This window comes from Artemia sp. Qi Xiang Cuo, chromosome 11 (genome assembly GCF_049724085.1).
Source record: "Artemia sp. Qi Xiang Cuo chromosome 11, ASM4972408v1, whole genome shotgun sequence".
Taxonomy (NCBI): domain Eukaryota; kingdom Metazoa; phylum Arthropoda; class Branchiopoda; order Anostraca; family Artemiidae; genus Artemia; species Artemia sp. Qi Xiang Cuo.
In genome coordinates, this window is record NC_142804.1 from 15,010,729 (window position 1) to 15,035,696 (window position 24,968).

Below are 24,968 nucleotides of genomic sequence, written 5' to 3' on the forward strand. Positions count from 1 at the left end.
GTGTTTGGGAAAACGGTGGGCGTGGAAGGGGCGTGGAAGGGCACAAGCCATTCCAATTTCCAATCGAATGAGCCCTTTTCGAAATTTTTACGACAACTCCTTCGAAACAAAGTGCCCTGGTCTAAAACCAAGAAAAAAATATTAATAATACATTGTCCCAACATCGTTCTTTACTTAGGCAGCGCAATTGCGCTGCCTATGTAAGATCTATCTGGGTACAATGGTTTTTTTTTTTTTTTTTTTTTTTTTTTTTTTTTTTTTTTTTAGACCAGGGCACTTTGTATCGAAGGAGTTCGAAAATGGCTCATTCGACTGAAAATAGAAAGGAATAATGCCCTTTTCAATAGTCGAAAGTGATTGGAGGGCAACAAGTCCCCCTCCCACCCCACCCTCCTATGTGCGCATTATGTTTGAAAACTAAATGTTGCCTTAAAACTAAATCAAGATGCACTGTGTTAATGCTAATTCACAATATGGCATCTCAGCAGTATCCCAAGAATGACTGAGGGCATTATATTCAAACTTTCGGGGCTACTTCTGCTCTTAAAATTTAACTAAATCAAAATAGCGTAAGTGTATCCAAGCTATTAAAGAAAGTAAACAGATAATTTTGCGAATGGTATCAAGTTGTCTAATTCAGGTCAACTAGAGGAAGTATGAAACTAAATTAAACACTACTATTTTTGTCCAGATTTTTAAAAGGGTGGTTTTTGTTAAAAATTGCTGAAAATTCTTCTCCAGCATACAAATAGCAGGCTAAACTATAAAGTCTTAAAAAAAGAAAAGATTTAAACTATTATTTTCTTTTTCCCTGAAAAAACTATGTCAATATAAAACGGACAGAAATTAATTAAAAAAAGCTATTTCCACAAAATAAGTTTTTCAAAGAAAAGTAAAGAATTCCATTAAACCAAAAAGGAGCAAAATATAAAATCCAATAATCTACTTAGCGTGAAACTACCACAAATAAGCATCGATAAATAAATGAAACCCAAAACGAACAGAAATTACAATAAATAGCCGAGTCAAACTCAAAACAAGCAGAAATTAACATGAGTAGGGCTCAAAACCCCTGTGCCTTCCCAATGCCAGAAAATAATTTGCACTTTACTGTAAACATATAAATGTTCTTATTTTCATCACTTTAATAAATCCAATAATATTAACATTTTTATTATTAAATATTAGTATGTGTATATTAAACTGACAATTTACATTCATTTGTATTTTTTTTTTCATTAAAGTGCAAATTATGTTCTGGCCTTGGGAAGGCATAGGGATTTTGAGCCCTACTCATGTTAATTTCTGCTCGTTTTGAGTTTGACTCGGTTATTTATTGTAATTTCTGCTCGTTTTGGGTTTCATTTATTTATCAATGGTGATTTGTGGTATTTTCACGCTAGGTAGATTATTTGATTCTATATTTTGCTCCTTTTTGGTTTAATGGAGTTCTTTACTTTCTTTGAAAAACTTATTTTGTGGAAAAAGTTTTTTTAATTAATTGTCTATCAATGGTTAAAGTCAAGGTAAAAATGTAGTTGTGTTTTCTGTTTTACATTATAAAAAAAGAAATCCGAAATTGAAGAAATGGCTGGAAATTTTTTCGTTCGCCAACTAATTCTTCCGATCGCCATCTTTAAATCCTATAAATAAAAGCATTAAATTTTGAAACTGCCACTCGGCATGACCAAAATCAAGATGACTAAAAAAGCTGTTAAATTAGTTGCTGATTCTATTGCTTTCCTCAAAAATTCTCCTTTACAGGTTAGAATAATATTGTTCCTACATTGCCTTTATACTAAAACTTGACAGTCAATGGGGGGATTTAGAGGGATGTCACTCATTCTTGGACATCCTCTCTTTGACTAGGCCTATTGGAAAAAATTAGTTTACCGAGTGGGTTGATGGTCTTGGTCATGTAGTATCGGTCAATATATACCAAATCATATTATTGAGTTAGGACTAAAGTGAATACACCATTCAATGCTTTTTTATGCTGATTACAAATATAATAATCATTTATAAAAGAAATTAATTTACGCCCCCCCCCCCCGATATATGCTAAACCTAACCTAACCCTTAAAGTAGATGAAGAGGGGGGGGGCTGAAATTAATTTCTGATATAAAAGAGTATTATATTATGAATAAGCATAAAAAAAGGCATCAAATGGTGTATTCACTTTATTCCTAACTCAATAATATGATTTGGTATATATTGACCGTAGTATCTAATAATGGAGATTTGGTCAATATCTACCAAATCATATTATTGAGTTAGGACTAAAGTGAATACACCATTCAATGCCTTTTTTTTATGCTGATTACAAATATAATAAGAATTTCTATCATAAATGAATTTCCCCCCCCCCCCCCCTATATAGGCCAATTCAGGGTTAGGTTAGGTTAGATTAGGTTAGGTATAGCCTATATAAGGGGGGGGCTGAAATTCATTTCCAATAGAAATGCTTATTATATTTGTAATCAGCATAAAAAAAGGCATCAAATGGTGTATTCACTTTAGTCCTAACTCAATAATATGATTTGGTAGATATTGACCAGAGATTCACCATTTGTGTCTTGCTTATATCATAACTTTTTTCACCAAATGGTTGATAAGGCATCATGGCAACCAGAATCATTCCTTGTTGGATCTTGTAATGTTGCACAATCTAGATCCCCTTATCAGAAATTAATTTCTTCTTCCAGTCTGAAACAGCAACCACTCAGTTACCCTCTCTGTGTTATCCTTGAAGATACGTGTGCAACCTACTGTTTGTCCTCAAACTTTTATTGACTACCAAGCAATAAAGAAGGAACTAGCCTCAATAAATTGGTCAAAAATGATTATATCTAATATTAATATTATCATGGACAAATTTTAAACAAGCCCTCCTTTCAATTGAAAAAAAGCACTCCCATATCATATACCAAAAACAGCCAAAAACACTTCCATTACTCACAAAGGATGCAAAAAGAACAATCAACAGGAAAGCCAGACCCTGGAAAAGGTACATCTCAAAGAAAAGAAATCTCAGGAAAATTGGATAAGGTATGCAAAGGCTTGGAATCTTGCCTCTAATGTAGTTAAGGAATTGAAGTCTCAGCATGAGGAAAAGCTTGCCACAGATATCATGACAAACCCCAAATCTTTCTGGACACATTTTTCTGCCCAAAATCCAAACCGTCACATCATTCCTGACCTCAGACATAATGGCATAATCCACTCATCGCCAATAGATAAGGCCAATGTATTAAATACCCAGTTTGCCTCTGCCTTCACCATCCAACCTTGTTCAAATATTCTTGCAGCACCATCAAACTTAATATGTCATCCAATGCCAAAACTCAATTACCAAAGATATGGTCTTAAATAGCCTAGAAAAACTTAATGTTAATAAATCCAAAGGATCAGATGGAATACACCCAAGGCTTCTTAAGGAATGCTGAATTGTTCTCTGTTCTCCCTTGTGTGAACTCTTCCAGCTGTCCCTACAAAATGGAGAACTACCATCAGATTGGAAAAAGTCCTATATAACACCAATCCACAAAAAAGGCCCCAAAGATAATACAGAAAATTACTGTCCTATTAGCATCACTTTTGCAGTTGTAAAGGTGCTTGAGATATTTGTTAATAGAGCTCTAATGAAGCATTTGGAAACTAATAACATCCTCACTTCTAATCAACATGGCTTCAGATTTTTAAGACCTATTGACACTAATTTTATACACACACGCGAGTGTGTTACATGATTATTGGATAATGATGTACCTGTTGATATGGTGCTCCTGGGCCTCTCAAAAGTATTTGACAGGGTTTGCCATGATTTCCTCCATACCAAACTAAAAGCAGGAGCTGTTGATGACATTGTCCAGTGGATACAGAGCTCCTTTCAGAACAAACACAAAGTTATAAGAGTTCACAACTCTCAAGGTGTCATTCAGTGTTCCTTGTCTACAACTGTTTTAAGCAGTGTTCCCCAGGGGACCATTCTTGGGCCAAGTCGCTTCAACTTATATATAAATGATGCACCTAATCTTACATAAAACCTCCACCCTCTTTATGATGATGATTCAAAACTTGTTGGTAAAGCAGCTACAGCCTCTGACTGATAATCTATTCAAAATGAACTTAATATTCTTGGGACTTAGGCTGATACATGGCTCCTCTTGTTCAATATTGACAAATGCCATGCAATCCACTTTGGTAATCATAACACACATCAGCAATACCATCTCCAAGGTAACCCCCTTTCTGTAGTTTCTGAAGAAAGAGATCTTGGAGTCATTGTTGATCATCAACTTAAGTTCAGCACCCATGCAAAATCAGTATCATTGTCTGCCCTCCAATCTCTTGGAATGACCAAAAGAACTATCTCTACCAGATGCCCAAGTATGTTTATGGAGCTCTACAAGGCACTAGTTCGCCTGTGCCTAAATGTTTGAATGTCCCTGGCATCACACTATTTCAAGAAGGATAAGGAAATTGTAGATCGAGTTCAATGAAGAGCAACCAAAATGGTCAAAGGCCTCAAACAAATGCCAAACAAAGAGCCTTTACATCACTTGAAACTTTCTACTCTTGCATACAGGAGGAAACGTGGTGACATGATAATGACCCACAAAATTATTTCCAAAAATCTTCTCCTATGTCTCCTTACCCCTCCCCCAGAACATTCTGTGACTAGAGGTGATTCCAAAAAGATCTTCAAGCAATGCTCCTTAGTCCAAGAAAGAAGCCATTTTTTCAGCCAATGAGTAACAAACTTGTGGAATCTACCACATCAGAAATAAAAATTTGCCCCCCCCCCTAATGTGCTAATATATACCCTGAATTGGTATATATAGGGTTGGGGGTAAAATTAATTTCTGACAAAAATGATTGTTATATTTGAAAAGAGTATAAAAAAAGGTATCAAGTGGTATATTCACTTTATTTGTAAGTCAATAATATGATTTGGTAAATTTTTACCTATATAAAATGGTACTATCCAATCTCCTTACAATTAAAAATATTTTTGCCATCTAGTTGGAAAATTTTGCCCATCCCTATAGAAGGAATCTATATTTGCCTACTAATTGACAAGAATTTTGCCAACTTGTTGACTAATAACTTATCCCTGTTATGCTTAATTTTGCCAACTAGCTGGAAACAAACATTGCCCCAGAAAACAATTTATTTCCCAACTAGTTGACTATTAACTTCTCCCCAGCAACACTGAAATTTACCAACTAGCTGGAAACAAACATTGCCCCAGAAAACAATTCATTTTTCAACTAGTTGACTAGTAGCTTTTCCCCAACAAAACTTTATTTTGTCAATGGGCTTTCACCCTGGCCTATTTATTATAGGCTGGGCTACTTGAAACTGTCTGTGCACACATCTGTAAGAATTGAATGGTAAATTAGTCAAATTTCCAAATAATGGTAAAATTTCAGTTTAGCAGCACTTCTCAAACAGTGGTGGTTCCAGTGGGGGGCAAGGGCCCCCCCCCCCCTAGCATAGTCTAAAGTAGTGTAATTTACTTAATTAATTCAAGATTCCATTAATTAAACTTGCTCCTAACACAAGTTTATCAGATCAACTTATTTTGCACCCCCCCCCTAAAAGAATGTTCTTGGATCAACCTATTTTGCACCCCCCCCCCCCAAAAAAATAAATAAATCCTGGATCTGCCCCTGTTCTAAAAAAAAAATGGTAGACTAATAAAATAAAAATAACAATTTTCTTATTTCATGCTCTTTTTCAATATATTAGTTGTTATCCTGACAACAAAGCAACCCTCCCTCCCTGATGATCCCATCATTATATAGCCTACCAAACTAAAAGAAAATTCCAAAAAGTGGATGACGATTTGCTAGATGTTTTCCGTAGAAATTGCTGATAGATTGTACTGGGTACCCAGATGACTGACCATATTTCAAACAGTAGGCTGTACAAAAAATGTGGTTCAATCCTGCTATCTAGGGCTATAATGAAAGAAAAGTTGAGCTGGCTAGGGCACATTCTGCAGATGAAGGATGACAAATTGTCAAATATTTGCCTTTTTGGTCAAATGTCTAGGGCTAAAAGGAAAGCAAGTGGTCCTTGTCTGGGGTGAGAGGATGTCATAAAGAAAGATTTAAAAGAAATGGGAACTTCCTGGAAGGGGAGAAGTTAGTAGTTTGAAAATGAATTGTTTTCTTGGGCAATGTTTGTTTCCAGCTAGTATGAAAAATTATATTTTTCTAAGGAGAAGTTACTAGCCAAATAGTTTGAAAATGAAAGTATTCATAAGATAAAAATTGATATCTAATATTATATAAATTCAAGTGTTTGTGGGTAGAATCTATTAGTCGGCTAGATAGAAAAATTAAGTTTTTCCGGGGAAAAATTATTGGTCAACTAGTTGGAAAATGAATTGATCTCTGGGGCAATGTTTATTTCCAGCTAGTTGGCAAAATCAAGTGTTGCTGGGGAGAAGTTATTAGTCAACTAGTTGGAAAAATAAAGTTTTGATGTGGAGAAGTTACTAGTCAACTAGTTGGAAAATGAATTTTTTCTGGGGTGATGTTTGTTTCCAGCAACACATGAAATGAAAATCAAGTATTTTGCAGTAGGCATCAAGACATGGCTAATTGTAGAAAAAGCCAAGACAGGCAGTCCGAGTGATTGAGAGGGAAATCTGGGATAAGCCCTTTTTAGGATTGTATAAAAATGATGTTAGAAGGAGATTGGATAGTAACATTCTATATAAGCTTATAAAGTAATTTTTTCTAATAGTCAAAGGTTGGAATCCCCTTTTTCAATAGGCTTTCAACCTGGCCTATTATATTATAGGCTGCGCTACTTGAAACTGTGAGTGAACACATCTCTAAGAATAGAAGGGTAAGTTATTCAAATTTCCAAATAAGGGTAAAATTTCAGTTTAGCAGCACTTCTAAAAAAACATTGTAGGCTAATAAAGTAAAAATAACAATGTTCTTGTTTCATGCTCTTTTTCAATATATTAGTTGTTATCCTGACAACAAAGCAACCCTCCCTCCCTGATGATCCCATCAATATATACAAACCTAAAAGAAAATTCCAAAAAGTGGATGACAATTTGCTAGATGGTTTCCATAGAAACTGTCAACAGATTGATCTGGGTTCCTGCCTGACAGACCATATTTCAAACAGTAGGCTGTACAAAAAATTGAGTTCAATCCTGCTTTCTATGTCCATAATGAGAGAAAGGTTGGGGTGGCCTGGGTACATTCTGCAGAAAAAGGTTAACAGATTGCCACAGATTTGCCTTTTTGACCAGCTGTCTAGGGCTAAAAGGAAAGCAGTATGTCCTTGTCTGGGGTGAGAGTATGTCATAAAGAAATATTTAAAGGAAATGGGAACTTCCTGCAAGGAGAGAAGTTACTAGTTGTAAAATAAATTGTTTTCTGGGGCAATGTTTGCTTTCCAGCTACTTGGCAAAATTAAGTTTTGCTGTGGAGAAGTTAATAGTCAACTAGTTGTAAAAGAAAAGTCTTGCTGGGGCAACATTTATTGTCAACTAGTTGGCAAATATAGATTTCTCCTATACAGATGGGCCAAATTTTCCAACTAGATGACTAAAATGTTTGCAATTATAAGGAGATTGGATATTACCATTCTATATAAGCTTATAAAGTAATTTTTTCCAATAGTCAAAGGGTGGAGTCCCCTCATTCTTTGTTCTAAAAGTAAATTAGTATCTAATTTATCTAATAACTAATAAATGTGGCAGCAGTAGTAGTCTACAGATATTGCCTTTTTTGTCAATTGATCTTCCCTTTTAAGCATTGGTAAAATCATGGCACAAAGCACCACAATTTTTCCAATGCTGCTAAAATTCTTTGTTCAGTTCAATAAGACCACAAGAATACTGATAAAATATAGTTGTAATATAGTAATATATAGTTGCTGATTCTGTTGCTTTCCTCAAGAATTCTCCTTTACAGGTTAGAATAATATTGTTCTTTCATTGACTTTATTCTATAACTTGACAGTCAATGGGTGGATTTAGAGGGATGTCACTCATTCTTTTTTCTAAAAGTAAATTAGTACCTGGAAAATATAGCCAGTTGATAATCTTGGTGCAAGATTCCTTTTGTGATCTAGCTATAATAGAAACAAAAGAGAAATAAAATTTAATTCCTTGTTTAGAACTATCAAATATTATATTTGATGGTTAAGGTTGCTTATAACCTAGGGCAGATCTCAGTTAGCCTAAGATTTAAAAATATGTCATTTTATACTCCATAAAATAAACTGAGGTAACAGCATAGGCAAGTTAAAAAATACATCAGGTACAAAGGAAGAAAACATAGGCCTAGCATTAGCCCAGATTTCAAAGGTGTCCATTAGGCTAGGCTAGAGAAAGGTAAAATACATTTTTTCAAAGTCGGGGGGGGGGGAGTGAATATTTTTCTTTTTGGTAATTGCCTAGATAGCTACCTAGAGATAAGAGAAGAAGCTTCATATATAGAGAATAATCATAGTTAACACATTTTGCATACAGCCTTGTTATACTTTACCCCCAACCCCACCCAATGTGCAAATATATAGCCCAAATTATATATTTTTAAATACGTTATGCCAACCATAGCATGTTTTTCCAGTTTTTGGTAAATTTTTTGTTATTCATATTATTGACTTATGAATAAAGTTAACATACCACTCAATGCCTTTTTTATGCTCTTTTCAAATATAAAAATCATTTTGTCTGAAATGAAATTTACCCCCACCCCTATGTATACCAATTCAGGGTATATATTTGCACATTAGGGGGATGGGGGAAATTTCAAACTTACCTCTCATTTACAAAAGAAATAAAATTTACCCCACCCCCCTAATGTGCAAATATATACCCTGAATTGGTGGGGTGTGAATATAGGGGTGGGAGTAAAATTCATTTCCAACAAAAATGATTATTATATTTGGAAAGAGCGTAAAAAAAGGCATCAATTAGTAGGCTATGTCTACTTTATTCATAAGTCAATAATATGAATAATGAAAAATTTACCCAGTTTTGTTTTGTCACACCACTTTTCTTATACTTCTCTACTCTCAGCGCGATCAATGGAAACTTGCACCCCTGCTCACAAGAGGTATCAACTCAGACCAAATGTTTTCTAAAAATTTAAGAATTAAAACGCAAGCTAGAAGAGATTTTAAACAATATTTTGAAAATCATTTCCTTCTTTGATATCACTTCTTCTGACAAACAGCAACTGAGATCTAAAATAGACTTCTTTTGGCTTCTAACGGGTTTTCATCTGATCACCTTACACCACTGATACAATTTTAATGTAAGTCAAAATTCTGTTCTTTTTTTTGTCCATACAATTATGAAAGATTAAGCTCCTTCTGGTACCAGATAGCAAATACAGTAACGTAAAAATGTTATCAAAATACAAAAAAAAGAGGAAATTGAATGTTTTGTGGAAATTATGAATTTCAAACTACCTATTCCAAGTACTTTAAGGCCAGCCAGTACCTTTTTTGCCCTTACTTTCCTCTACACCAGAGAACACTCCAAATAAACCAACTCAAACAATGTAGTTATCCACAAGAAAATTGAAAATACTTTTATACAGGCACCTTTCATCTTCTGTATTAAAATTGGCTTTAAAAAAGTCCACCATATTATGATTTGTCTTTAGCCTTTCAAACATGCATTTTATTTTCAATCCCCTGTTTACAGTAAAAAAAAAAATCGTATCCCTGCCCTGTTTGATATTTTTAATATTTCTGACAATCCCAATGACATTCCCCCTCCCTTTCAACCCAGCAAGATAAATAAAAAAAAAAATGATGTCAATCCAGCAGAAGTCAAAATTCAGAACATAATAATAATCTGGTTAAATAACCTACTTTCAAGAATTCATATAAGAGGATTAATGTAGTTCAAGAAGTGTCAAATTAGTGTAGTAGTAATATTGCTGGCTGAATTTTTTTAGCTTAAAAATTCAAATATAGAGTATTTATGAATTGAAAGGCTTTGCGACAAAATATATTCCTACTAATGAACAAAAGCTGATAAACCCCAACCCCGGCAAAAGTGACAAATCTGTAAGAATTTGGAAAACTATCAGGTAAATACAATAAGCTTGAGTACAATTTTTGATCATGTAAATATTTGTGTCATTCTTTTAAAGTGGTCTTTGTATTGGTTGTACCCCTCTCTTTTTATCTACTCTGATTAAGAAAATTGCACCAGTCTGTAAAAGATGAAAATAACAAAAATTACCTCTCCCTCTCTTACTTCCCTTTTTAGTTCAAGAAATCCATACAAAATACTCCTGTTGGAGGTACTTGAACACAGCTCTGTGATTAATTAACCCTTCCCTTGTATCAATTCTCTTCCCTTTTTTAACCAACTCCCACCCTTTGTGCTTGGACAAGAGCTATCCTCCCACTTGGACATTAAACCCACTCTCATAGAAATGTCAATCCCTATCCTACCTTCTTTTACTCCAGCAAATAATTCCCCTATTTACTCCTCCATACAAAATGTGGCTCTTAACCCTTACTACATCTTTACAAACCAGCTTTTTGTTGGTAGACCTGAATCATCATTCCTACCACAGAAGTCACCAAGTAACAGCTGTTTAACTGATTATCTCCTCACTGCTCTTGTTCCCTGTCAAGGTAACAGTACCTCAGAATATTATATGCTGCTGTCCTTTTCCCACATGCCCTGTCCAACCCCGTCTATTTTTCATTTAAAGAGTTTGTTCCCTAGGCTCAGTTCTCTTACTCCCATCTTGCCCCACAATTAAAACACAAAAAAGATACTTGTTTCATTAATTACTATACCTTACCTAAGCTCCATGTTATAATGGCCAGAGGTTGACTCTCAGGCTCATAAAATTGATGTGATTGCCATAAAAGAGGTCCAAGCACAAAGCTGTGACACATTTGAAATTAATAACTACTCCCAATTCATAAAAATTTGTCCTTGTGACCATCCCTGACATAAAAGGGGAGAAGGAATATTATCTTTTACACAACTATTTTTTCCCTAAATCAGTTCATGCCTCCAATCTTCCAGATTATGATGAAACCATTTGTTTAAATGTAAGTTGAAGACACAGAGTGTTAAACGTTCTTGCTGTTTTCTAAAGATTGCATTAACAGTACTCTATACACACTACTACTACTAACAGCTCACTGTAGCACCAAGTCACCTGAGGACAACATAGTTACATGCCTTTCTTCTCAATCCTAAAATATTCCAAGCCTTCGTCTATGTACTCTCCCAAAAAGTTCCAATTTCCACTAGATCTTTCCTTACAACCTCCTCCCATACCATTCAAGGACAGAAATCCATTGTCCTCAACTTTAACCAAGTCTTCTTATCAGTTAAAACAAACCAATCATCCCATTTAAACTTCTTAATTCTATTGATGGGTTGTGGGAAGTGCGGGTACTTGAGTCACCTTTCTCCAGCAATTTAAGACCTATAGGCCGGCCAGTACCAATACGGCTCTTCATGCTCACTCCCTCTCACTTCTGCACTCTCCAGAACAGATGATTAATAGCCTCCTTTTTAATGACTTCATTATGCATAATAAACACTAATCAATTAGATTCTTATTTAAAATACCAATAGATGCCTTAAAGATGAGGGTTTATACAGGTTCAAATAACGGCCTATATGAAGCTCTGATCAGTCCTGTTCATTAATCAATAGCTAAGGCTTGATGTTTTTTCGTCTTTTACTTTGTTTAATGTTCTCATAGCATATGGCATTTTGTAGGAATATGCTGAGGAAGTGTATAGCATACCAATGGTAATTGGTGAAATAAAAGACCTTGCTACAAAAGAACGGCTTCAGGTTCTCCCCTATGAATTGAAACTAAAAGAACCAACCACTGAGGCAATCAAATTTGGTAAGTAGCTAATGACTATCGTTTTAAGCTAGTTTTATTGAGCAAAGCATTAGTAATTTAAAGATAACATGATACACCTGCTTTGCTTGTCATATAAAGCTGTTTTTGCAGTCTTCAAAGGTTTTATGAGAGGTACTTAAAAATTTAATAGGAAATAAATGTAAGCACTATTGTCATTATTATTGATATTTAATCAATGTTTTCTCTCAGTCTCTCTCTCTCTCTCTCTCTCTCTCTCTCTCTCTCTCTCTCTCTCTCTCTCTCTCTCTCTCTCTCTCTCTCTCTCTCTCTCTCTCTCTTTCTCACTTTTTTTTGTATCTCTTGATACAGAAGTGAAAAAATACCTTTGTAAGCTTTTGGCCAGAACTTTATTTTTCTTCTCTATTCAAATCACAAAAGATTCTGATCATTGCACATAAAAAAAACTATCCTTTGACTTGAGGTCAGCTAACTGTTCCCATCATTGTGGATAGCTCCTGCTTTAGCCTATATAAAGTAAATGTGGCGATACACAGGCTACTTTTAGATTCTATGTTGTTTTTTTTTTGTACCATGATACATCTTTTATTATTTCAAGGTAATCTATAGTAAGGTTGTATACAATGAAAAAGAAATGTCCAAAACTAAAAGTATGGTTGCTTGGCCACCAACAGGCATATGTCACATATTCACAGATGAGTAGGACAGCCTATAGTTCTGTAACTGGTGATTAAAACAAATGAAATGCAAATTTCGAAATAGATGAAACACAAGTTACCATAGAAATGCAGTTGTGCCTTGTTAATAGCTTTTACTCAGATATGAATAGTTACAAAAAAATAGACAATTTTTAGACCACACTGCCTTTCCATTAGAAATAAAACAAAATGAAGATATACAGAAATGGGTATAATATTTCAGTAGGGCTGTAGAATAATTAAAAAGAATCTTGTTTGTACTATTAATAATCAAAGTAATATTCATCATCTACTTTCGACATGTTGGTGGCTGTAAGAATGCTTTGTTTAGGATCTGTTCCAAGTATATAACTAATATCAAAGAAACTTATTTTCACAAACTTACAAGCTGAGTTGCATTTAGCATTAAAAAGAGTTTTGAATGCCTCCCACCAAGGAGCACTCATGCCTTGATACACAGAAAATTACTGGTAAAGCAACAGATACATATACTTACTCAACAGAACTTTGTTTTATTGTGGCTACTGGAAGAAATCCTGCTGCAACAATGATTTCCTCAAGTCCTGAGCCATCCATATGGGAGCCCACCACCTTAACGTTGCTCATGAGTTTGTGGAATCCACCAAGAAGATGAACTGCATTGGAAAATTTTTCTGAATGAGATCTGCAAAGGTCGTAGATAGTCTCGTAGTCAACAATATGTTGCCTAATGATGGTGTGCTCTTTGCTGCTTCCAGACTTTTTTCTGGGCCTATAGATAAAGAAAGTTTTCCATGCAATGATTGAAATGCTTCAGATCTATTTTTTATGAACATTTTTCTTAACTTTGATAGGAAAGAGGTAGCTGAGGATGCTCGTCACTGACTTCTGCTTTTCTCTCTGTTTCGTCTTGGTAACTGTAAGACTCAAATCAGGGCAGTGGCTTTCTAAGTGTCCCACAAATCAAACACAGCATAAAGTCAAAGGTCTCACCCATACGTGCTGGGCAAATTTGGTACTCCTTGGAAGACACTAAATAAATTTCGAACACTAGCTTGTGATCCGGATGTTCAGTGTGATAAAATCCTTTCTAAATGTTTTGTGCTCCTAAGTACTGATCATTGGCAGAATCAAGAGATTTGGTCAAACTGTGATTCACTTCCAATTCCAAAAATTTGCAGCAGGATATATGAACTACGCATAAGTCCTTTCACCCCTTTGATTCTCCAAAAAGTGTCATCAGTTATTTAGAAATCCATTGTCCTCAACTGTAACCAAGTCTTCTTATCAGCTAAAACAAGCCAATCATCTCAATTGAACTTCTTAATTCTATTGATGGGTTTTGGTAAGTGCGGGTATTTCAGTCACCCTTCCCCTGCAATTTAAGACCTAAATGCTAGCCAGTACCAATACGGCTCTTCACGATCACTCCTGATGTCTACTATACTCTCCAGAGCTAATGATGGATAGCATTCTTCTTTTTAATGACTTCATTATGCATAATAAACACTAATCAATTAGACTCTTATTTAAAATGTCAATAGATGCCTTAAAGATCTTTCTATCCACGTGCCAAGGCAGGTTCGAATTCAGGATTGCAGTGTAGGTATTAGGAATATTAGCCATAGAGCATAGGGGTTTAAGGGAAATAGCCTCCAAACTCCATGGCTGACAATCAAATTGCTGTGATTAATATTTTATCTTTGCCTAATAATATCACGTAAATTGATTTCAGAGAGACGACTTGGGTTTAAAAAAGAAGCCTTGGCTGGCAGTAAATGAGCAGTGTCATTATATATCATACCTTTATTGCTTGGAACATGTTGGCAATAAATATGGTTGCCTTTAGCCTGGAGGTTCAGAAGCTGTCTTCTAATGTTGAATAGGTCTTTATCACTGGCAATTCTATTAATTTTTTTTAGCAACAGAATTGCCGATTTGGAGTCAGAAAGGCAAAGAATATTATCCTCTACAATGCTATAATTTAGGAGAATATCTAGGGCCAAGCAAATGGCACATAATTCAGCTGACAAAATAGAAGATCCCAAAGGAAGGGGTGAAAAAAGGTTAAGGTTCAGTGATGGAATACATATTCCTGCTCCAGCTCTCACACCCTGAATAAATTTTCTTGTGTTGAGGGTACAACTTCGAAATCTGTTTAGCCAGAATAGTCTGAATCTCATGATTGGGAATTTGGTTTTAATTTACTAGAATAAGTTCTGCTTGACAAATAGGTGGATTCCTATTTCCCACGGCGGAGCGTCAGTAAAGGGGTACGCATATTACTCATCTGAAGGTCGCTTGAATGTTTCTTAATTAATCCTCAATACGCGCCCTTTTCCTTTTTGATACAGCAGACACTTTGAACAGTTAACGAGGTTGTTACAGCTGGCTTGGTCTGTGCAAATCTTCAACTGGAATAGGTCCAAATGCCATACTTCCCTGCAAACACTAAAGCTTAGAAAAGAAGACTAAACTTTTAGCTAGCATCAATCTTTAAGAAAATAAAGTCTTGTGAACTTTAATTGGAATCACTTGATGTGAAAATGACCCAGTTTTATAGCCTATAGTCGATTAAGAAAGGCTCAGGGAAGTGGAGCACCAGTAAGTTGTGTTAGCCACTTTTTGCAAAACATCTTTTTAGCATTAATATGAGCAATGACAGCCTATGGATCTTTTTGAGAGTCGAGGTCTAAAGTCGGTGTACATGCTACAAGCCGCACTAATCATAATAATTTCCTTTTTTGAGAAGTTGACAATATTTTGATCTCTCTGGCTAAATCCTTAAAAGGAATTATAGTTACTTGACACAGCACGCATGAACTATTAAAATTGTCTTGAGTAATACTCTGAGATTATGATATTTATGAGTTTTTGTATTTAAGTTTATATACAAAAAAGCTTCAATCTGGAGGGAGAAATGTAAATAACCTTACAATGTGGAGTGGGCTTAAAATGTAGCCCATATGGAAATCATGAGGATAAACTAGAGAACCCTGCGTCAGCTCTGTGTTTGGTAATTTTGTATTGGGCTTAGTCGAATTTTGTCTAAATGGCTATTGGAGCACGTATTTCGTTTGGTAGAGGTTGAAAAAACTCGTATAATGAGGACAAATCTAAGTTTCACATACAAGTAAAACTTAATAAACTTAACTTCTTAACAGAATAGAGGTTATTTTGCAACTGTTTGATTTTCTGGTTCTAAAGTCGAAGAAATAACGCTAAAGAAGAAACCACTTTTTTCTTAAAAAAGAAACCACTCAGGAAACAGGGCTTCTATAAAGAAACAAAACGTGTTGTTCAATTTTTTTCCTTGGTAGAGATCAAGAGTTTGTGAAAAAATGAAATATTATCTGATGCAATTAAAATCATCTTTTGTTTGATGAGATAAAATTTGCATGTTAACTAAGGAGTTTTTCCAGAAAAGTGATGCTTTCTTGGAAAACTTCAAGATTTGTGTTGATTTTGTTTAAAGTCGCAGATATTCCCACAAGTTTAGAAAATGAATGTTTAGCTGACTCTACTGACTAATAGAGCAGAAAATAAATACTCAGGTGATGTTGTTCTTTTTTAGATTTTTTGTTTTGTTTTAGCTTCAATAAAAATAACAAATACATTTTTTATGGTAATTTATCTATAACCTGTTTCAATATTTTCATTGTCTCCGTTTGTCATCACCAGTCAAGATATTAGGGCTGTCCTACTCATACGCGATTGTGCGAGGCATTTCTAAGCCTGTGGTGTCTCAAAAGATAATGTCTAACTGAAAGAACAGCAAAATTAAGCGGATACTGCAGTCTGAAAAGAGACTATTGCAATACACGCCATTTTGAGCCACCAAGCGGCATGTCTTGACGAAGCAACGTGTCTCAGATTCCACATTACTTGCTTCATTTTATATTTGAATCCCACACACATCGCTGTGCATCGTTTCTCTAAAAACAACTAATATGTGTCACCACGGTGTTGGACCATGTCACAAGCATAGCTAGAAAATATGTAGCTTCCTCAAAAAAGGAAATTTTCACAATTAAGAATACACCAAAATGTTCAATATAATTAGAAAAATCTAAAAATAATGTTACAAAATCAATTCTATAGAAGAAACTTAGAGAGAATCGAAAAAAATATTAAAAAAGTTTGGAAACTGTAATATTTTTTGGAGGTAGAGACCCCTAACTTGTGTTGTATTTGTCTTAGCCCAAGACAAAAACTAAAAACAAAATTACTCGTCTGTGGGATCTAATATATGTAGGTCTTTTTAATTGGCTTTCAATTTCAGAGGCTTAGGAAATAAAGTATGCAAGGACATCCCTATAAGCCAATTTTGGACTTATGGGCAAAAATTGATCTGTTCGACTCGATTGCGAGACGGTGCGCCACAGTATTCGGAATCCGCACCGTCGTCTTCGTTAAAAAAAACCACCAACCAAACTGCAGCAAGTGTATACCACCCCCTTAAAGATGTAGGACTCTGGTTCACAGACTAAGGAGAAATCTCTGTCTTTTCATGGTTATGTCTAACCAGTGGTATGCAGTTTTTCTTTTAAAGTATTGTCCTGTCATGGCCTTCACAGCTGTTTTTTCTGATTTCGAGAATTCTATCATTATAGTGCATAAACACCGCATCGTTTTTCAAGCTCGCTGGCTGAGTGCATGGACACAGCTTTAGTTTTGAGCTTTGGGGGGATATAAAGAGCGCGCTGACAAAATCATCCAGTGTGCCGACAATTGCTGACACATATTATTTTCTGATTTCAAGAATTCTATCATTATAGTGCATAAACACCGCATCGTTTTTCAAGCTCGCTGACTGAGTGCATGGGCACAGCTTTTGTTTTGAGTTTTGGTGGGATATAAAGAACGCGCTGACAATATCATCCACTGTGCCGACAATTGCTGACACATATTATTTTCTGATTTCAAGAATTCTATCATTATAGTGCATAAACACCGCATCGTTTTTCAAGCTCGCTGGCTGAATGCATGGGCACAGCTTTGGTTTTGAGTTTTGGGGGGATATGAAGAACGCGCTGACAAGATCATCCAGTGTGCCGACCATTGCTGACACATATTATTTTCTGATTTCAAGAATTCTATCATTATAGTGCATAAACACCGCATCGTTTTTCAAGCTCGCTGGCTAAATGCATGGGCACAGCTTTGGTTTTGAGTTTTGGTGGGACATAAAGAACGCGCTGACAAAATCATCCAGTGTGCCGACAATTGCTGACACATATTATTTTCTGATTTCAAGAATTCTATCATTATAGTGCATAAACACCGCATCGTTTTTCAAGCTCTCTGGCTTAATGCATGGGCACAGCTTTGGTTTTGAGTTTTGGGGGGATATAAACAACGCGCTGACAAAATCATCCAGTGTGCCGACAATTGCTGACACATATTATTTTCTGATTTCAAGAATTCTATCATTATAGTGCATTAACACCGCATCGTTTTTCAATCTCGCTGGCTGAATGCATGGGCACAGCTTTGGTTTTGAGTTTTGGGGGGATATGAAGAACGCGCTGACAAGATCATCCAGTGTGCCGACTATTGCTGACACATATTATTTTCTGATTTCAAGAATTTTATCATTATAGTGCATAAACACCGCATCGTTTTTCAAGCTCGCTGGCTTAATGCATGGGCACAGCTTTGGTTTTGAGTTTTGGTGGGATATAAACAACGCGCTGACAAAATCATCCAGTGTGCCGACAATTGCTGACACATATTATTTTCTGATTTCAAGAATTCTATCATTATAGTGCATAAACACCGCATCGTTTTTCTAGCTCGCTGGCTGATTGCATGGGCACAGCTTTGGTTTTGAGTTTTGGTGGGATATAAAGAACGCGCTGACAAAATCATCCAGTGTGCCGACCATTGCTGACACATATTATTTTCTGATTTCAAGAATTCTATCATTATAGTGCATAAACACCGCATCGTTTTTCTAGCTCGCTGGCTGAATGCATGAGCACAGCTTTGGTTTTGAGTTTTGGGGGGACATAAAGAACGCGCTGACAAAATCATCCAGTGTGCCGACAATTGCTGACACATAATATTTTCTGATTTCAAGAATTCTATCATTATAGTGCATAAACACCGCATCGTTTTTCAAGCTCGCTGGCTGAATGCATGGGCACAGCTTTGGTTTTGAGTTTTGGGGGGATATGAATAACGCGCTGACAAGATCATCCAGTGTGCCGACTATTGCTGACACATATTATTTTCTGATTTCAAGAATTCTATCATTATAGTGCATAAACACCGCATCGTTTTTCAATCTCGCTGGCTAAATGCATGGGCACAGCTTTGGTTTTGAGTTTTGGTGGGACATAAACAACGCGCTGACAAAATCATCCAGTGTGCCGACAATTGCTGATACATATTATTTTCTGATTTCAAGAATTCTATCTTTATAGTGCATTAACACCGCATCGTTTTTCTAGCTAGCTGGCTGAATGCATGGTCACAGCTTTGGTTTTGAGTTTTGGGGGGACATAAAGAACGCGCTGACAAAATCATCCAGTGTGCTGACAATTGCTGACACATATTATTTTCTGATTTCAAGAATTCTATCATTATAGTGCATAAACACCGCATCGTTTTTCAATCTCGCTGGCTGAATGCATGGGCACACCTTTGGTTTTGAGTTTTGGTGGGACATCAAGAACGCGCTGACAATATCATCCAGTGTGACGACAATTGCTGACACATATTATTTTCTGATTTCAAGAATTCTATCATTATAGTGCATAAACACCGCATCGTTTTTCAATCTCTTTGGCTGAATGCATGGTCACAGCTTTGGTTTTGAGTTTTGGTGGGACATGAAGAACGCGCTGACAAAATCATCCAGTGTGCTGACAATTGCTGACACAGATTATTTTCTGATTTCAAGAATTCTATCATTATAGTGCATAAACACCGCATCGTTTTTCAAGCTCGCTGGCTGAATGCATGGGCACAGCTTTGGTTTTGAGTTTTGGGGGGATATGAAGAACGCGCTGACAATATCATCCAGTGTGCCGACAATTGCTGACACATATTATTTTCTGATTTCAATAATTCTATCATTATAGTGCATAAACACCGAATCGTTTTTCAAGCTCGCTGTCTGATTGCATGGTCACAGCTTTGGTTTTGAGGTTTGGTGGGATATGAAGAACGCGCTGACAAGATCATCCAGTTTGCCGACAATTGCTGGCACATATTATTTTCTGATTTCAAGAATTCTATCATTATAGTGCATAAACACCGCATCGTTTTTCAAGCTCGCTGGCTGAATGCATGGGTACAGCTTTGGTTTTGAGTTTTGGTGGGATATAAAGAACGCGCTGACAATATCATCCAGTGTGCCGACAATTGCTGACACATATTATTTCTGATTTCAAGAATTCTATCATTATAGTGCATAAACACCGCATTGTTTTTCAAGCTCGCTGGCTGAATGCATGGGCACAGCTTTGGTTTTGAGTTTTGGGGGGATATTAAGAACGTGCTGACAAGATCATCCAGTGTGCCGACAATTGCTGACACATATTATTTTCTGATTTCAATAATTCTATCATTATAGTGCATAAACACCGCATCGTTTTTCAAGCTCGCTGGCTGAGTGCATGGACACAGCTTTGGTTTTGAGCTTTGGTGGGATATGAAGAACGTGCTGACAAGATCATCCAGTGTGCCGACAATTGCTGATACATATTATTTTCTGATTTCAAGAATTCTATCATTATAGTGCATAAACACCGCATCGTTTTTCAATCTCGCTGGCTGAATGCATGGGCCCAGCGTTGGTTTTGAGTTTTGGGGGGATATGAAGAACGCGCTGACAAGATCATCCAGTGTGCCGACAATTGCTGACACATATTATTTTCTGATTTCAAGAATTCTATCATTATAGTGCATAAACACCGCATCGTTTTTCAAGCTCGCTGGCTGAATGCATGGGCACAGCTTTGGTTTTGAGTTTTGGGGGGATATGAAGAACGTGCTGACAAGATCATCCAGTGTGCCGTCTATAGCTGACACATATTATTTTCTGATTTCAAGAATTCTATCATTATAGTGCATAAACACCGCATCGTTTTTCAAGCTCGCTGGCTAAATGCATGGGCACAGCTTTGGTTTTGAGTTTTGGTGGGACATAAAGAACGCGCTGACAAAATCATCCAGTGTGCCGACAATTGCTGACACATTATTTTCTGATTTCAAGAATTCTATCATTATAGTGAATAAACACCGCATCGTTTTTCAAGCTCGCTGGCTGAATGCATGGACACAGCTTTGGTTTTGAGTTTTGGTGGGACATAAAGAACGCGCTGACAATATCATCCAGTGTGCCGACAATTGCTGACACATATTATTTTCTGATTTCAAGAATTCTATCATTATAGTGCATAAACACCGTATCGTTTTTCAAGCTCGCTGGCTGAATGCATGGACACAGCTTTGGTTTTGAGTTTTGGTGGGATATAAAGAACGCGCTGACAATATCATCCAGTGTGCCGACCATTGCTGACACATATTATTTTCTGATTTCAAGAATTCTATCATTATAGTGCATAATCACCGCATCGTTTTTCAAGCTCGCTGGCTGAATGCATGGGCACAGCTTTGGTTTTGAGTTTTGGGGGGATATGAAGAACGCGCTGACAAGATCATCCAGTGTGCCGACCATTGCTGACACATATTATTTTCTGATTTCAAGAATTTTATCATTATAGTGCATAAACACCGCATCGTTTTTCAAGCTCGCTGGCTAAATGCTTGGGCACAGCTTTGGTTTTGAGTTTTGGTGGGACATAAAGAACGCGCTGACAAAATCATCCAGTGTGCCGACAATTGCTGACACATATTATTTTCTGATTTCAAGAATTCTATCTTTATAGTGCATAAACAACGAATCGTTTTTCAATCTCACTGGCTGAATGCATGATCACAGCTTTGGTTTTGAGTTTTGGTGGGAGATAAAGAACGCGCTGACAAAATCATCCAGTGTGCCGACAATTGCTGACACATATTATTTTCTGATTTCAAGAATTCTATCATTATAGTGCATTAACACCGCATCGTTTTTCAATCTCGCTGGCTGAATGCATGGGCACAGCTTTGGTTTTGAGTTTTGGTGGGACATAAAGAACGCGCTGACAAAATCATCCAGTGTTACGACAATTGCTGACACATATTATTTTCTGATTTCAAGAATTCTATCATTATAGTGCATAAACACCGCATCGTTTTTCAATCTCGCTGGCTGAATGCATGGGCACAGCTTTGGTTTTGAGTTTTGGTGGGACATCAAGAACGCGCTGACAAAATCATCCAGTGTTTCGACAATTGCTGACACATATTATTTTCTGATTTCAAGAATTCTATCATTATAGTGCATAAACACCGCATCGTTTTTCAAGCTCGCTGGCTGAATGCATGGGCACAGCTTTGGTTTTGAGTTTTGGTGGGATATGAAGAACGCGCTGACAATATCATCCAGTGTGCCGACAATTGCTGACACATATTATTTTCTGATTTCAAGAATTCTATCATTATAGTGCATAAACACCGCATCGTTTTTCAAGCTCGCTGACTGAGTGCATGGACACAGCTTTGGTTTTGAGTTTTGGTGGGATATGAAGAACGCGCTGACAAGATCATCCAGTGTGCCGACAATTGCTGACACATATTATTTTCTGATTTCAAGAATTCTATCATTATAGTGCATAAACACCGCATCGTTTTTCAAGCTCGCTGGCTGAATGCATGGGCACAGCTTTGGTTTTCAGTTTTGGGGGGATATTAAGAACGTGCTGACAAGATCATCCAGTTTGCCGACAATTGCTGACACATATTATTTTCTGATTTCAAGAATTCTATCATTATAGTGCATAAACACCGCATCGTTTTTCAAGCTCGCTGGCTGAGTGCATGGACACAGCTTTGGTTTTGAGCTTTGGGGGGATATAAAGAACGCGCTGACAAAATCATCCACTGTGCCGACAATTGCTGACACATATTATTTTCTGATTTCAAGAATTCTATCATTATAGTGCATAAACACCGCATCGTTTTTCTAGCTCGCTGGCTGAATGCATGAACACAGCTTTGGTTTTGAGTTTTGGTGGGATATAAAGAACGCGCTGACAAAATCATCCAGTGTGCTGACAATTGCTGACACATATTATTTTCTGATTTCAAGAATTCTATCATTATAGTGCATAAACACCGCATCGTTTTTCAAGCTCGCTGTCTGACTGCATGGTCACAGCTGTGGTTTTGAGTTTTGGGGGGATATGAAGAACGCGCTGACAAGATCATCCAGTGTGCCGTCTATAGCTGACACATATTATTTTCTGATTTCAAGAATTCTATCATTATTGTGCATAAACACCGCATCGTTTTTCAAGCTCGCTGGCTAAATGCATGGGCACAGCTTTGGTTTTGAGTTTTGGTGGGACATAAAGAACGCGCTGACAAAATCATCCAGTGTGCCGACAATTGCTGACACATATTATTTTCTGATTTCAAGAATTCTAACATTATAGTGCATAAACACCGTATCGTTTTTCAAGCTCGCTGGCTGAATGCATGGGCACAGCTTTGGTTTTGAGTTTTGGGGGGATATAAAGAACGCGCTGACAAAATCATCCAGTGTGCCGACAATTGCTGACACGTATTATTTTCTGATTTCAAGAATTCTATCATTATAGTGCATAAACACCGTATCGTTTTTCTAGCTCGCTGGCTAAATGCATGAGCACAGCTTTGGTTTTGAGTTTTGGTGGGATATAAAGAACGCGCTGACAAAATCATCCAGTGTGCCGACAATTGCTGACACATAATATTTTCTGATTTCAAGAATTCTATCATTATAGTGCATAAACACCGCATCGTTTTTCAAGCTCGCTGGCTGAATGCATGGGCACAGCTTTGGTTTTGAGTTTTGGGGGGATATGAAGAACGCGCTGACAAGATCATCCAGTGTGCCGACCATTGCTGACACATATTATTTTCTGATTTCAAGAATTCTATCATTATAGTGCATAATCACCGCATCGTTTTTCAAGCTCGCTGGCTGAATGCATGGGCACAGCTTTGGTTTTGAGTTTTGGGGGGAGATGAAGAACGCGCTGACAAGATCATCCAGTGTGCCGACCATTGCTGACACATATTATTTTCTGATTTCAAGAATTTTATCATTATAGTGCATAAACACCGCATCGTTTTTCAAGCTCGCTGGCTAAATGCTTGGGCACAGCTTTGGTTTTGAGTTTTGGTGGGACATAAAGAACGCGCTGACAAAATCATCCAGTGTGCCGACAATTGCTGACACATATTATTTTCTGATTTCAAGAATTCTATCTTTATAGTGCATAAACACCGCATCGTTTTTCAATCTCACTGGCTGAATGCATGAGCACAGCTTTGGTTTTGAGTTTTGGTGGGATATAAAGAACGCGCTGACAAAATCATCCAGTGTGCCGACAATTGCTGACACATATTATTTTCTGATTTCAAGAATTCTATCATTATAGTGCATAAACACCGCATCGTTTTTCAATCTCGCTGGCTGAATGCATGGGCACACCTTTGGTTTTGAGTTTTGGTGGGACATAAAGAACGCGCTGACAAAATCATCCAGTGTGCCGACAATTGCTGACACATATTATTTTCTGATTTCAAGAATTCTATCATTATAGTGCATTAACACCGCATCGTTTTTCAATCTCGCTGGCTGACTGCATGAACACAACTTTGGTTTTGAGTTTTGGTGGGACATAAAGAACGCGCTGACAAAATCATCCAGTGTGCCGACAATTGCTGACACATATTATTTTCTGATTTCAAGAATTCTATCATTATAGTGCATAAACACCGCATCGTTTTTCAAGCTCGCTGGCTGAATGCATGGGCACAGCTTTGGTTTTGAGTTTTGGGGGGATATGAAGAACGCGCTGACAAGATCATCCAGTGTGCCGACAATTGCTGACACACATTATTTTCTGATTTCAAGAATTCTATCATTATAGTGCATAAACACCGCATCGTTTTTCAAGCTCGCTGACTGAGTGCATGGACACAGCTTTGGTTTTGAGTTTTGGTGGGATATGAAGAACGCGCTGACAAGATCATCCAGTGTGCCGACAATTGCTGGCACATATTATTTTCTGATTTCAAGAATTCTATCATTATAGTGCATAAACACCGCATCGTTTTTCAAGCTCGCTGTCTGAGTGCATGGTCACAGCTTTGGTTTTGAGCTTTGGGGGGATATAAAGAACGCGCTGACAATATCATCCAGTGTGCCGACAATTGCTGACACATATTATTTTCTGATTTCAAGAATTCTATCATTATAGTGCATAAACACCGCATCGTTTTTCAAGCTCGCTGGCTGAGTGCATGGACACAGCTTTGGTT

The 24,968-nt window shown here is 36.8% G+C and overlaps 1 protein-coding gene across 1 annotated transcript in view; it reads left to right on the forward strand.

Moving 5' to 3' along the window:
* The first annotated feature begins 1,638 nt into the window (after nt 1-1,638).
* The window catches only part of LOC148946680 (RNA-binding protein NOB1), a 58,947-nt gene continuing 35,617 nt past the window's right edge, over nt 1,639-24,968 (forward strand). The window contains exons 1-2 of the mRNA XM_089097083.1: nt 1,639-1,764; nt 11,754-11,886. Of these exons, the coding sequence (XP_088953209.1) occupies nt 1,684-1,764; nt 11,754-11,886 (214 nt within the window). The 5' untranslated portion in view covers nt 1,639-1,683. The remainder of the gene's footprint in view (nt 1,765-11,753; nt 11,887-24,968) is intronic.